The sequence below is a fragment of the Eumetopias jubatus genome, unplaced genomic scaffold, assembly GCF_037043125.1.
Source record: "Eumetopias jubatus isolate StellerSeaLion01/CBP00866 unplaced genomic scaffold, mEumJub1_p1.0 scaffold_3, whole genome shotgun sequence".
In the NCBI taxonomy this organism is placed as follows: Eukaryota; Metazoa; Chordata; class Mammalia; order Carnivora; family Otariidae; genus Eumetopias; species Eumetopias jubatus.
In genome coordinates this window covers 35,396,565-35,411,969 of record NW_028274809.1, presented here as the reverse complement: position 1 = coordinate 35,411,969, position 15,405 = coordinate 35,396,565, and the positions used below count along the sequence as shown (strand labels likewise).

General features: G+C 41.0%; 1 protein-coding gene across 1 annotated transcript in view; it reads left to right on the top strand.

The window, feature by feature from the left end:
* AOX1 (aldehyde oxidase 1) overlaps window positions 1-15,405 on the top strand; it is a 57,441-nt gene that overhangs the window by 19,238 nt on the left and 22,798 nt on the right. The window contains exons 12-15 of the mRNA XM_028121698.2: window positions 1,692-1,788; window positions 8,264-8,388; window positions 10,045-10,178; window positions 11,348-11,435. Of these exons, the coding sequence (XP_027977499.2) occupies window positions 1,692-1,788; window positions 8,264-8,388; window positions 10,045-10,178; window positions 11,348-11,435 (444 nt within the window). The remainder of the gene's footprint in view (window positions 1-1,691; window positions 1,789-8,263; window positions 8,389-10,044; window positions 10,179-11,347; window positions 11,436-15,405) is intronic.

Sequence of the window (15,405 nt, the reverse complement as noted above, 5' to 3'; positions counted from 1 at the left end):
TAATCACTTTTTTGACCAAGAAATATTTGGGAAATTGTCTCAAAGTTACTCAAAAAGTAAGCAGCAAGTGAAGTGGAAAACGATTAAACTTTAAAAAATAGGATTTATAAATCTTAACTTCTGTTTTCAACCTGGAATATCTGAATCTTAGATTAATAAGAAAGGCATATAAGTTCATTCTAGAAGGAACTGTGTTATCAATCTAAATAGGATAAAAATAAATGTATCTCTGTCACTAGCACTGAGGTTTAACCAAGCTAATGCTTTCTAGAATGTTTAACAGTTTGAATGGGGAAACTCCATCAAAACTCTTGGCTCAAGGGATCAGGCTGATGACCATGGTGAGACAAATATGCTCCTGACCATAATCTCCCATCAGTCATCATGATCAACAGCATGACCATAGCTAACACTTACACAGAGTTCACTACAGGTCAAAGCAGGTTTTAGACATTAACTCACTAAACACTCACAACAGTCCTGTGAGGAAAAACTGTTACTGTCTTTATTCTGATGAGGAAAGAAGAAGACGGGTCAGACAGTCACACAGCTAGTCAGAAATAGAAGCAAACAACAAACCCTCCATCAAGGAACCTGGGTCCGCTGGTGCTAAAAACAAATGAACCCACTCTTGGAGTGGGGGAAATGGCAGGATCACAATACAACAGTCCTGTAAGGTATGCTGGTAGGTCTGAACATCTCCTTGTGGCCAGAGGGAACCAGAGTTAGGATAATTCCTAACTGCCAGTAGGCTGGACTTTCATGGATGGCCAGTAATCCACAGTAGGTAATGGTGGCAGGAGCTGGGATGGCACATTTGCCAGGGGACACAGGGATTACAGCAAGATAAATTCCTTGAATAGCTAAGGAAACCAGCCTATATGATTGTAGCTACCTCCCTGATGACGTGTACCCACACGGTCTCCCTTCACTAGGCACCCAGAGGAAGCCAATAGGACCAGTGTGTAAGTGGATTTGACATACCCAGACTGGGCGTGTAATGGAATCTCACCTCCGGGGTGGAGTCCCAGCTGCCCTACTGCCCTGCTCAAACGCTGTGCATGTCCTCCCAAATGAGGGGCGTGGGCTGGCTGGCAGGTCCACCATGATCCTTATCATTGGAATGTCTTCGGCTAGCACTTAGTGAGCATTTATTATATGCCATGTAAGCCTTTTACATGTCTCATTTCATTTTATCCACACCACAATGCTCTTGGAGCTGTGTGCACAGCTGTATCTCCCGTTTACGGATGAGGCTCGGCGAGAAGAAATAATAGGCCCCCCGTCAAACAGGTAGTAAATGGAGAGAATGAACATAATTCTGACTGGGTCCAGAGTCCAAGCTCTAAACCCCTGTGCTGTGTGGCCTTAGCTTCATACAGTGGGTTGTGGAATGAACAGTACAGTCTTCCTGGAAAAATACTAGTTCCATTCCAGGACTACCTTACATGCTGGGGTTTTTCCTGGGCATACTCTCTTTTGACTCGACAGGCACATTTGTATTGGCTCTGTGAGGAGTCTCTCTGAAGGCTGGTTCTTAGCTCTTCCCTGGGATTGTGCTGAATGGAAGAGCATGGGATTCCAGAGCAGGAGCAATGTTGGCCCGACTCAGATGATGCCCCACTGAGGGTGGCTACGGCCAGAGGGCTGCATCTCTAGCCTACAGAGCCTCACTTTTCTGTTCTGTCCAGGAAGCCATACAGCACAGCTCCTTCTTTGAACCAGAGAGGAAACTGGAATATGGAAATGTGGATGAAGCATTTAAAGTGGTTGATCACATTCTAGAAGGTAAAGCTATCTGAAAAAAGTGAGGAGGGGGAAGCAGCCCGGAAGGCTTATGCGCTTGTCTAGTTTAATGCTACCTTTGCCTTTCAGAAATCACCTAGAAATCAGCTGAGAACAGGCACTTCATTCACACATGCATTTCCCTCTGTGTCTGTGTGTCTGTCTGTGTCTGGGGTGTGTGTGTGTGTCTGTGTGTGTGTGTGTGTCTGTGTGTGTCTGTCTGTGTCTGGGTGTGTGTGTGTGTGTGTGTGTGTCTGGGGTGTGTGTGTCTGTGTCTGGGGTGTGTGTGTCTGTGTGTGTCTGTGTGTGTCTGTGTCTGTGTCTGGGGTGTGTGTGTGTGTGTGTGTCTCTGTGTCTGTGTGTGTGTGTGTCTGTGTGTCTGTGTCTGTCGGGTGTGTGTGTGTGTGTCTGTGTCTGTGTCTGGGGTGTGTGTGTGTGTGTCTGTGTGTGTGTGTCTGTGTCTGGGGTGTGTGTGTGTCTGTGTCTGTATCTGGGGTGTGTGTGTGTGTGTCTGTGTGTGTGTGTCTGTGTCTGGGGTGTGTGTGTGTGTGTGTGTGTGTGTGTGTGTAGAGCACAGCAGGGAGGTGAAGTGGGAGGCCCAGCCCCCTATACTGTGCACTGACCACCTGCCCCATCATGGCCGCAGTTTTTATACGATGTTATCTCTTTTCCTGCTCATAACCACCCTGCAGATTGGGAAACTGAGGCTCAGAGTGCTTGCAGAGCTTGAACAGTCATACAACAGCTACTAAGTGATAAAGCTGGTCATCGAATTGATAGCTTTTCTTAGCATTTCCAAAGCCCATGTTTCTTTCTCTTCCATCCTTTCTCTGACTTCTCCCTCCCTTCCTTCCAGACTTCCTTCCATCATGTATATGTGTAATTAAAATGAAATTTCTCTCTTAGAAAATAGTTGATTTGAATTTTCCAATAAAATTTTTGTAACTTTTTATTTTGAGATAATTTAAATTTACAGAAAATTTGCAGAAACATTAAAGAAACTCCCAGGTACTCTTAATTCAGATTCCCCGATTATTAACACTTTACTACACTTGCTTAATCATTCTCTCTTTCTGTACACACACACACATTTCTTCTGAACCATTTGGGAGTAAGTTACATGTTGGTTTACCCCTGAATACTGGTGTGTATTTCCTTAGAGCAAGAACATTATCTTACTTAAAGAGTTATCAAAATCAGAACGTTCACATCGACACAATACAATTACTTAATCAACAGACCTTATTCAGGTTTTGCCACTTGTCTCAGTCATGTCCTTTATAGCAGAAAAAAAATGTACCATGGGTCTTAAATAACACATACTTTCCCCACTCTGCTCTGCTCTCATCCATGCTAGAGAGCCATCCTTAACGCCCGCCATGCAAGGTCTACTTTACCCAGATGTGTTGCTGGGTGGGCATGGGCTTTCTGTCCCACATCTCAGGGCAGAGACTATCTCGTTTGGCATTGTCTGTCTTTAAGTGAATTTCCAGGGTATTGGCGTCTAGTGCGTGTTTGAAGCTATCATCACTCTAAGTTTTCTCTCCAACCCTGATCCCAAGCTCAGAAGAGTCCTAAGGCATACCATCCCCGAGCGTACAGCCAGAGGTCTGTCAGGTATAACAGCCCAGCTACTTGAGGTCAAAGCCCATCATGTTTCTTAACTCCACAGCTGTGTTAAACCAGAACATGGTCACAGGCTGCCTGGATGACGTCACCTGGAAGCTGTAGAAAAGACACCTTGCGCCATCGCCCTTCCAGTATTCTCTTGGCATGCCGTCTTATCAGTGTGTGACTTGGCAGGGCCCGTCCCCCTGCTTTAAAATTATTATGAATAAAATAATCCTGATCTCAGAGATCCATTGTGAAGATTCTAAGAGATAACATAAGTGTGCTTGGCATAGAGCTTGGCCCGTAGTAGGGAGACCTATAAGTGTGAGCAGTAATTACTCCTAGGCTGAGATGTTTCTGTTGTTCTCTAGGCAGGATTTTACAGTCTACTACTGAGCTAACCCCTGGCAGGTGCTTGTTTAGCACACCCAGTGTTTCCCGGCGCCTCCCAGTGGGAGCCATTTATGAGACCTGCCTGGGGATTCCTGGAGCTGCCTCCTTTCTGGAATTCTGGAATTGGGGGACCCAGGGTAGCACAGGAATGTGCTTTTGATGAGTTTTCACAGGGCTCCAGGTGGTTCTTAGGACTAGTGAAATGGGGCAAACACTCGAAGGATGGGGCTGTTTTCCGGGAGACAAAGAGGGAGCATTTTTAGTATAAGAGATGATGGTGTGAGCATCTTGGAAATATCCATTTTTAAGGGGGTTCCTCCACTTGGACCATAGTATGTTCTTGCCTCTGTTCTTGCCATGTGTGTTTTTGTGTGAGTTCAATTGTTTTTCTTTCCCTTGACATCTTCTTTAATCATTTAATTCAGTTAAGGAATTTATTCAGTCTCTCTCTTACTTGAATTTTAATTTGTATCCTGCCCCTTACCCTACTGATAAATATGAAAGTGATACAGGATGCTTTAAAAGGGACATTTATACCACTTTTAAGTTTTCATCTTCTTGACTCACTAGTGTGAGGTATTTTTTTTTTCTTACAATGCAGTTGTCATTTGAGTTAAGAATTTTTGGCCACTTATTTCAGCGGGAGGTAACTGGAGGTGATAGTTATAACAGCACTTTGTCCCTCAGGAATATAGCTGCTTTAAGAAAAACAAATATTTAAAAGATAAACTATGTGGAGCACTAATGACATCAAGTCTAAGACTGTGTTCTTGAAGGGAGTGAGATTATTGTTTGTTTTTATTCTCTGTGAAAATATATTTGGTCCCTTCCTAGCCCTGATGTCAAAGCACTGGGAGGGCATTAAAAGCCCCCATTCACAAATAAGCCAGCCGAGGCTGGGAGGCGTGTGATTGAGCAGGAATCAGACTGATCTAATTTTCCAACACTGAGGTGAACGTCTCTCTCTACGTGATGCCACTTCTCATTTCTCTCCTTAAAAATTCCGTTAGCCAGAACGGGCTTCACGCTGGAGAGCACAGAAGGCAATCTGTGCAGCAGGATTTGCAAGAGATCTAGGAGCCCTGAAACCAAGATTATCTTCCCACATCCTGTCCCACTGGGCTTAATACAGATAGACTCCTGCATACCCTAATGGTTTTTCAGTCTTGAAGGGCTTCTTATTAAAATGGAAATGTGCCCGGAGGAATCGCTTCTAAACCCATAGTGGAATAACATTTTATCTCGGGGATTAACTGATCAAATTAGTTGAGAGCAATACCCTGAGAGGAAGAGAGGGAGGGCCCTGTTGGGGGGAGGGCTGCAGGATGGACGGCGCAACGTAACAGGGTTCTAAAACTTGGCCTGCTTTCCAGGTGTGAGCAGAGAGAGCTCTAATAGGTTGTAGCTTTTCATGTTTTAAGTGAAGTAGGTATTTAACAAAATAAATTCTGAGTGGATCGGTGGGAACACTGATATGGTAAACCATGAATTTGAGCCCACTGACAAGTGGATTTTCCAATGTGCGGTCTTTGATAAAACCCTACATTAAAATTGAGATTTGAGGGGCCCTGGGGTGGCTCAGTCAGTTAAGCATCTGCCTTCAGCTCCGGTCATGATCCCAGAGTCCTGGGATTGAGCCCCACATCAGGCTCCCTGCTCTGCAGGGAGTCTGCTTCTCTCTCTCTGTCTCTCTCTCTCTCTCTGCCCCTTACCCACTCGTGCTCTCTCTCTCTCTCTCACTCTCTCAAATAAATAAAATCTTTAAAAACATAAAATTGAGATTTGAGTTTTGACATTTTAATTTTTATATTTTATAAATGAAACATAATCTCATTTTTCTATATTTTTTTCTTTATTCAGATTTTGGGTAAGATAGGAAATCCAGACTCCAATACAAAAGATTTCTTTGGGAATCTCCCTTAAACCATCTGAAAATCACTGTTATTGGATACATTCTTAATTTGTTAAAGTTCTGCCTTTCACCTAACATAATGGCTGGTCATAATTGTATTCTGTTTTTTTTCTCTGTTTAATTTTTTCCTCCTATCTTCCAATGACTTAGTTGAACATTTTTCAGCACTCCATTTTGATCTATCTGTAGTATTTTCAAGTCTATCTCTTTGTCTAGTTTTTCTGCTGGTAGTTCTAGGTGTATTTTACATATATATAATATATAATGTATGTATTACAATATATCTGGTAGCAACATTTTATCAGTTTGCACATAGAAATCTTGCCTTTCTTCACATCCTTTTACTCTCTCATTTGTAATAGTCTTAAAAAATTTCCTCTTTATACTCTTGAGTACTACATGAAACAATGTTGTAATTTTGCTTTCAATGCAATTTGTAAAATTCAAGAGGAGAAGGAAAGTCTGTGGTGTTTACCTGTATTTGTAGTCTTTCCATTGTTCTCTCTCCTTCCTGAGGTTCCAAGATTCCTTTAAAAAAAATCATTTCTTGTCTGTTTCAAAAACTGTCTTTAGCCATTATTTTAGGATAGGTCTGTTTAAGACAAATTCTTAGTTTCTTTCATCTAAAAGTGTCTTGATTTCTTTTTCATTCTTGAAGAATATTTTTGCTGGATATAGATTTCTGAGTTTATAGGTCATTTAACAGTTGAAGAAAGATGTTTTACCTTTCCTCTAGTCTCCATGGTTTCTGATGAGAACTCTGCCTTGTGAAGAATCTTCCCCCCCTGTAGGTGAGGTAGTGTTTTCCTCTGTCTGCTTCCAAGATATTTTCTTATTTTTACTTTTCCGAAGTTTGACTCTGGGGCGCCTGGGTGGCTCAGTTGGTTAAGCAACTGCCTTCGGCTCAGGTCATGATCCTGGGGTCCCGGGATAGAGTCCGGCATCACGCTCCCTGCTCGGCAGGGAGTCTGCTTCTCCCTCTGGCCCTCCCCCCTCTCATGTGCTCTCTCTCTCTCTCTCATTCTTTCTCTCAAATAAATAAATAAAATCTTTAAAAAAAAAGTTTGACTCTGATGTGGCTTGGCATGGATTTCTATGGATTTATCATATTTTCAAATATTCACTCAGGTTCTCGAATCTGTCGGTTTATGTCTTTTGCCAAGTTTAAGAAATTTTCGGCTGTTATTCCTTCAAGTATTTGATGTCAGTGACTCAGATGTTCAGTCTTTTTATAGTCACACAGGTCCTAAAGTTCTCATTGTCTTTTCAGTCTCTTTTTTTCTGATGTTCAGGTTAGGCAATTTCTGTTGTTCTGTGTTCTAGATTACTATTTATTTCTTCTGTTGTCTCTATTCTGTTGTTGAGCTTTTTCCATTGAGCCTCTTAAATTTTGGTTGTTGTATTTCTTAGTTCTAAAATTTCCATTTGGCTCTTTTTTTATCTTCTGTTTCTTTGCTGAAATTTTCTATTCCATTTGTTTTAAGTGTTTATGTAAATGCTCACTGAAGTATTTTTATGATGGCCGCTTTAAAAACCCTTGCTAGAGAATTCCAGCATCTGTGTCATCTTGGTGTTGACATCTGTTGATTGTCTTTTCTCATTCAAGTTGAGTTCTTGGTATAATGAGTGATTTTCAATTGTATCCTGGTCATTTGACTATTCTGTTTTAAGACTCTGGATCTTATTTAAATCTTCTGTTTTACCAGAACTCGTCTGACCCCATGTTCGTGGGGAAAAGGGGTTTCTTCCTTCTTATTGCTAGGTGAAGGGTGGAAGTCCAAGTTGCTCGTGTGGTTTCCAGTGATACCACCACAACGCAAGGTTTAGGGCATCTCATTATAGCCTGACAAGGGTGGAAGTCTAGATTTTTCCATCCAACTTTTGCAGATAGGGATGGGGCCACAGTTTTTTCACTGGAGTAGAGTGGTTATTTTATAAAAGTTTTCTTGCTAAGCTTCCCATCTCTTGGTCCTTTGGCTGGAGAAAGTAGGCTTTTCTTGGGGCCTTTCTTTCTGTCTTTTCCTATTGATATTTTGGGATTGCTGGCTTCTCTGGTACCAAGTCTGGGATATATGAAGCAAACAGCAACAACAAAGAACATAACTCACTAAACTCACCATGTGTGTTTCCTTGGATCCCAAACTTCCTAGCTGGTCTGCCTTCTCTCTACCTTTCAGAGTCGTCTTATATTTCTTTTGCATGTAAATAAATAAAGTTGTGTGCTGTATTTAGTAGAAGGAAACAAGAGAAGTGCATTACTCCATCTCATCTTGGACCAGAAATCTCCTTGGCATAGTGTTTTGACTGACTGTAGAATGTCACACATCTTTTCCTAGAACTTTGTGACCTACCATATTGGGAGACCTGACAGATACCCATACAGAACTCTGCTTCAAATCTGCAGATATAATGAAAGCTAAGTGTTTGTGGCCCTTAACTGTATAGCTTGCTGACCTAGCAATAGCACTGTTGGTGGAATTTCTCCATAATGGGATAAGAGCTGGTGAATTCTACCTGTTCTATCTGAAAGCCTCCTTGACTCTGTGTACTTTCCTATAACAGGTGAAATACATATGGGAGGTCAAGAACATTTTTATATGGAAACCCAAAGCATGCTTGTTGTTCCCAAAGGAGAGGATCAAGAAATCGATGTCTATGTTTCTACACAGTTTCCCAAATATGTACAGGTAACATGGGGCCTTTGCAGAAGAGAGGTGGCTAAATGGTTTCTGCTGGCAAAATATACCAAGAGCAATTAGAGACAAAAATGTCACTGCAGGAACTGAAGGAATTTGGAGTACTAACAGCCCTATCCATTTGGGTATTAATAGCTATACAATTTCAAAGCTTTTAAGAGAATGTTATGAAAGTAGGCACCTTTTGTTTGTGGATACATAACTTCAGAACCAGTTATGGAGTCCGCAGATCTCTTTTGCTGTACTCTTGGCATTGTTAAGAATATGAAAGGAAAAAGAGGAAAGCCTGCCCTCCAAAGATTATAAGTACCTAACTCTCATGAAGCAGTTAGGAAATGGTATTGGACAGAATGGAACTCAATGCTTAATCAGCTAAGTCAGAATTTACACAGATGGAAGAATTAAGAGAAAGGAGGGTTTGCTGAGGGCTAGAATCACCCAGAAAGTCCATGAAGATGAAGTCTTCAGTTTGGATTTGTAGGGAGAATGAGGTTTGTCTAGATGGTGAGAAGAGAGGCCATTTCTAGGCAATTCCACACCAAGATCAAATGCCACTCATTCATCATTCATTCATTCACTCATTCCTTCTGTAAACATATAGGCCTCTGTGCTGTATGCCAGGCAGCATGCATGTGAGAAAGGAGGACGGGCACTGCCCAAGCTGGCATCAGGGATGCATTTAGGAATGGCTAGTTGAAACAGGGTGAAAGCAAGGGGAACAAAACAAAGGGGTTGATTCAGTAGGTCATACAAGCCGATGCTATTACCAGAGAAGGTAGAAATGTGGGAATGTGTGGACTGAGGCCTTTTAGAAGCTGGAACATTAAGAAGGGTCAGGTGAGTCCCATTCCAGTCCTGTCTGCTCCTCACTCCCTATGTGATTTGGGGCCCATTGCTTCATCCCCCTGCGGCTCCACATCCAGAAACATGACTTGTTAAGATTTAATGACCTCCAAACATTAGGATGGCAAGGAAGAGCAAGACCTGCATCCAGGGAGGACCCATAGGCCAACTCAGCAATAATCCAGATGGGAGGTGAGAAATGTCTCCAGTGGAGACAGCAGAATGTGGGAAAAAGATCCAGTCTGAGACACGTGTGCAAGGCCTCAAAATCTCACTGCTTCAGGAAATGTATCCCAAGGGATTAGTATGTAAAGGATACTTTGGTTATGGTTCATAGGGGAATTTTCCAAAAATTTATTAGCACAGGGACGCCTGGGTGGCTCAGTCGGTTAATGCATCCAACTCTTGATTTTGGGTCAGGTCGTGATCTCAGGGTTGTGGGATTGAGTCTTACATTGGGTTCCGTGCTGGCTGTGGAGCCTGCTTAAGATTCTCTCTCTCCCTCTGCTCCTCCCACCCCCACACCCCTCTCATGCGCTCTCTCAAAAAAAAATTATTAGCACAAAAATATCCCATTGATACTAAAAGGACCACTTAATGATAGTTCTTACAATGTCATAATAGCTAAATGCCACTGAGATCAGTTGTGAATGTATGCTTAGGTTATTGGCAACTGTCCTGTTATTTAGTATAACTACACAGTTTCTGTATTGTATACAACATTTTGGAATCCAAATGTGTAAAGGCTTCCCCACTCCCTTGCTGCAGATGGATCAGATTAATGGGAACTATTATCATTCGCAGGACATAGTTGCTTCGACCCTGAAGCTCCCAGCTAACAAGGTCATGTGTCATGTAAAGCGAATTGGTGGGGCTTTCGGGGGGAAGGCTTTCAAAACCGGCATCCTGGCAGCCATCACCGCATTTGCCGCCAACAAGTAAGTGGAGAAAATCTGCTAAGTAGACTAAAAATAAAATGAAGTCATGCTGTGCATTCTCAGTATTGGGGTTCAGGAGAAAGAATTTGGGTTAAGATTATTTAAAATCACCTATCGTATACAAATACACAAAGCTGCCATTTTATTACAACTTTTTAATCTTATATTGTCATACCAGATACTAAGAACCAAAGTGAGACTCAATTACTGAAAAGAATGAAAGCCACAGTAAAAATACCTAAAGAGTGGACAGAAACAAGTCCCAAATAGATGGTCGTTACTTGTCCTTAGCACCTATATGTGTATATAAGTCAGTTCAATGGTTTGAAAAAAGTTCAATCTTTTATAAATATATATAACACACACATATATAAAATCCTTTATGTGTATTTATATATAATATATATATTTATATATAATAACATATATGCTATATAATATAGATAGTAAATATATCTATATTTTAAATGTGTTCATACATAAAATCCTTTATGTGTATTTATATATAATATATATTTATATATAATAACATATGCTATATAATATAGATATTAAATATATCTATATTTATAAATGTGTTCATACATATATTTTCTTGATTTAAATGGAGATTTTTGCTTTTGTGATGCTTACCTTTATTTACATTGCCATTTCCCTTTAAGGATCTCAAAACATTACCATAGGAAATTGTCTTTGGAGCAGACACATTGTAGGCTTTAATTTCTTTGCTGAATAATATAAGTCAGTTCCGGTATTCCATGAAGCAAAATGACCTTCATTCAAGATCTGTCCTTTCAGGGAGCACTTGGTAATCAGAAACCACCTGAGTTCCTCCATTTGTAACCAGTCCATAATGTGGCCTTGGGACCACTTCCCTATAGCAGAGGTTGTTATCACAATGGGAAATACTCCCAAAGCAATACTCTAGAGCCCCTGACACCCAAGACCCTCCCTTGCATAAGTAGCGAATGCCAGGCATTGTACCCTGACCCAAGGGGAGGGGAGGCCACCGTGCTTGCCTGAGATCAGGACAGCCCCAGGGCAGTAGTTCTGTTGTCTTGTAATGTATGTGGATTGGATACTGTATACCAAAGAGCTACTATCTGGGAATCCCCAGATCTACTATCTTTGGTATACAGTTTACCACTCTTTCTTTTTTTCTGCTTTAGACATGGTCGTGCAGTCCGCTGCGTTCTGGAGCGAGGAGAAGACATGTTAATCACTGGAGGCCGCCACCCTTACCTTGGAAAGTACAAAGTGAGTAGAAGAAGAGTGGGGATGGAAAGGATTTATGTTATCAAGATAACATTGCATGGTTGCAGAGGGCAGCGTTGGGCTGCCTCTCCTGGGGACTAACAATGAGCAAATCACCAGACCCTGCTTCTGTTTAACTTTCTATTCCTTGTGTTCACTGATTATCGCCTGGTTCACATCTGCTTTACTCAAAGATGTCAGTTTGTGAAAAAGTCCTAAACTGGATTTGGCTGGTACAGAGTGAATGAGTGGAAAACATGTGAGTATATATACATCTATGAAAGTAGATCTGATAACCAGACTACTTCCACATTTTCTAAAAATAGAATAATTCCCAATAGTGTTCTGTGAAATTGCAATTATTTGCCAACGGTTTCCTCATTTTTCAATAAATGTTATTTCTATAAAACTCTGTCCCAGAAATTCCTAGAAAAATTTCCACAGCAGAAAATAATTATTCTTTTGCTTTATAAGAAATAAATTAACTTGTCAGAATGGATTAATTGCCAAAATAAACAACTAAAAACTCTCAGGGGCTTAAACCTGTATTGTGTTATTTCTTGCTCAAGTAACAGCTCAGTATAATCAGCAGGGGTTGTGGAGAAGGGGAGAGGAGAGGACTGTGCTCCAAAAAATTATTCAGAGACTTAAACTTTTTCCATCCAGTAGTGCCACCATCATCCCCTTAGACTCCATCATGTGGTATGGAAGTCACAAGGCTCATATGGCTATTCACGTGTAAATTTAAATTAACTAAATTAAATAAAACAAAATTCAGTTCCACAGTTGTGTTAGCTGTATTTCAAGTGCTCAGTAACTACATGTGGCCAGTGGCTGCCATATTGGACATGTAGATATAGAACATTGCTATCATCTCGGAAAGTTCTATTGCAGAGCACACCTTAGGGACTCTGAGTCCTTTACTGAGTCTTCTGCAGAGGACAGAACACAAGGGAAGAGCGAGAACATGGAGTGTTGTGTGTGGAATGTTTTAGGCACCAGGTGTGTTAAATGTGGGCCTTGCTTCTGTTCACATGTGTTGAGCCAGGACTTTGTCACCTAACTACGAGGGTGGCTGGGCAACGTAGTCTTCTGTGTGCCCAGGATGAAAGATAACAACATTTGTTGAACACAGCATCATCTTCCCCACAACTGGTGTACCTGCATACATATTTTTAGGAGATAATGGATGTATTTATTTCAACTCACGTTCACTCTGAGCTATGTTTTGAATTTGGTTTAGTTTAACAAAGATTTATCAGAGTGAACTTTGTTCTGACAGAGATTACATTTTAGGGAATGAGGGGAAATAAAACTTACACATATGAAGTCATCATGAAAACATAATGTCAGGTTAAAAGATGAGATGCACATAGTAAACCTATGAGGAGAGAGGAATATGAGTTGCAGTATGTTCATGAGACATCCTAGAGAAGGTGAAACATGGCCTTCAAGAACAGATGCGCAGAAAGAAGACATATGGGTGGTGGGAATAGGAAGAGCAAAAACACAGAGGAGGGATCAACATGGTATGTTTGATGGGGGTGGGGGCATAAGGAGAGAGGGCGAATTAGAATACACAGTAATTACTGAGGGGTGGTGGAAAATAAGGTTGGTTAGGTTAAGTGATGCCAGACTGAGAGATGCCTAGAGTTTCAGGATGGGTAGATCCTTGATCAGTCAAGTCATAACCAAACACAGGTGCATTGGGGAAGGTAATATGATGGCATTGGGCAGGATGGCCCAGGGAGGAGAGAGGGTGGAGGCAGGCGGACCATCAGGCAGCAGCTGAATCATTCAGACATGAAGTATTTTGGGTCTGAGCTGTGACAGTAAGATGTAGAAGAAATGAGTCCAAGAGCCATGGTAGTATAAAATAAAATAGGAGTTGGTGTCAAACTTGGCAAAGAACAGGGGAGAATAAAACCAGAAACATGACTTGGAGGTTTCTAGGAGAAAGCACCAAGTTGGAAGGAGGAACCGGTCTGGAAGAACAATGATGGATCTTGTTCCTTCACCAGTATGGTTCCTTGTACTTCACCAATATGGAACCTTATTAAAAGGACTTGTTACAATTACAGAAGCCTTAAGCATAGTGGTGATTATAATTATGAGAAAATGATGTTTTCTGATGTAGTGTAAAGACAGGAGATGATATTAATAACACTTATAATAGTAATATTAATAATTTATATTTAGAACGCTTGCTGTGTTTCAGTCACTCACCTGTAATTTTCTATGCATTATTTTATTTATTGCCATTTCGCAGATAGGTTATAGAGCTTGCCTAAGATCACAGAACTAGTTAAGTGGCAGAGCCAGAACTCAAACTTCTGGAATTCATAGGCCGTGTCCTTGACTACGACTTTGGTTTGAATTTGGTTCCATTCAACAAAAATCACAAAGTGAACTCTAATAAGTTCAGAGATACTGAAGCAGAGTGCAGATGGAAAGCACGGATATTGGATACATATGAATCACAAAGAAGATATTTATGTAAAAGACCTCGGGCAGCGCCAAATGCTGCTGAGAGTTTTCAGCAAATTGGGCCCTTTGAGAAAAATGTGCTGAGTCCGTTCGAAGCAGGCCACCAGATTCGGAGATTAGAAGATGAGGTGGCCTCGGGGGAGAAAGTTCAGGTAGAAACGTGGAGCCAGAATTCAAGGACTTGTGACAAGAAAGGGAGGTTACGAACTATGCAGTTGATTTGCTTTCGGAGGAAAGAAAAGGGCTGGTAGAACAGTAGTGATGAATTTTCCAGGAGGGATTTTCGTTTATTTTGCTTTTATATCTTTCTCTACACTTACTTTCTCCTTTTTTTTTTTTTTATTATTTTCAGTTGTGGCAGAATACATACAACATAACATTTACTGTCTTAGCCGCATTTAAGTGTAGTTTGGTGGCGTTAAGCATGTTCACATTGTTGTGCAACCATCATCACCATCCATCTCTGGGATTCTTCTCATCTTGTAAAACTGAAACTTGGCACCCACTAAGCAATATGTCCCCATTTCTTCCACCCCAGCAGCCCCTCAGAAGCCACCATTCTTCTTGCTAGGAATCAGACTACACTAGGTGCCTGATATAAATGGAATCAAACAGTATTTATCCTTTTGTGACTGGCTTATTCCACTTAACATAAGGTCCTCAGAGTTCATCCATGTTATAGCAGGTGTCAGAATTTCCTTCCTTTTTAAGGCTGAATACTATTCCATTGTAGGTAACACATTTTTTTGATCCTTCATCCATTGATGGACATATGGGTTGCTTCTACCCCTTGGCTATTGGGAATAATGCTGCTGGGAACATAGCTGTACCAGTAGCTCTTCGGGACCCTGCTTTTAGTGCTTTCAGATAAATACTCAAAAGTGGGATTGCTGGATTATATTATATTGCTATTTTTAATTTTTTGAGGAATGGCCATACTGTTTTCCACAGTAGCTCCACCATTTCACATTTCTACCAACAGTGCGCAGGCAGTCCAATTTTTCCACATGCTCACCTACACTTACTATTTTCTGTTACTGTCTGGTTGCTTTTTTATAGTAGCCATTCTAATGGATGTGAGGTGGTATCTTGTGATTTTGATTGGCATTTCCCTAATGACTGGTGATGTTGAGCATCTTTTCATGTGCTGATTGGACATTTGAACACTGTCTTTGGAGAAATGTCTATTCAAATCCTCAGGTTGGGTTTTTTGTTGTTGTCAAGTTGTAGGAGTTCATATACATACTGGATATTAACCCCTTATTAAATATATGATTTGAAAATTTTTCTCCCGTTCTCTGGTTTGCCTTTTCACTCTGTTGATTATGTCCTTTGATATATGGAAGTTTTAAATTTTGCTGTAGTCCAGTTTATCTATTTTTGCTGTTGTTGCCTTTGCTTTTGGTGTCATATCCAAGAAATCATCGCCAAATCCAATGTCATGAAGCTTTTTATCCATGTGAGGAGGATTTCCAAAGTGACAAAG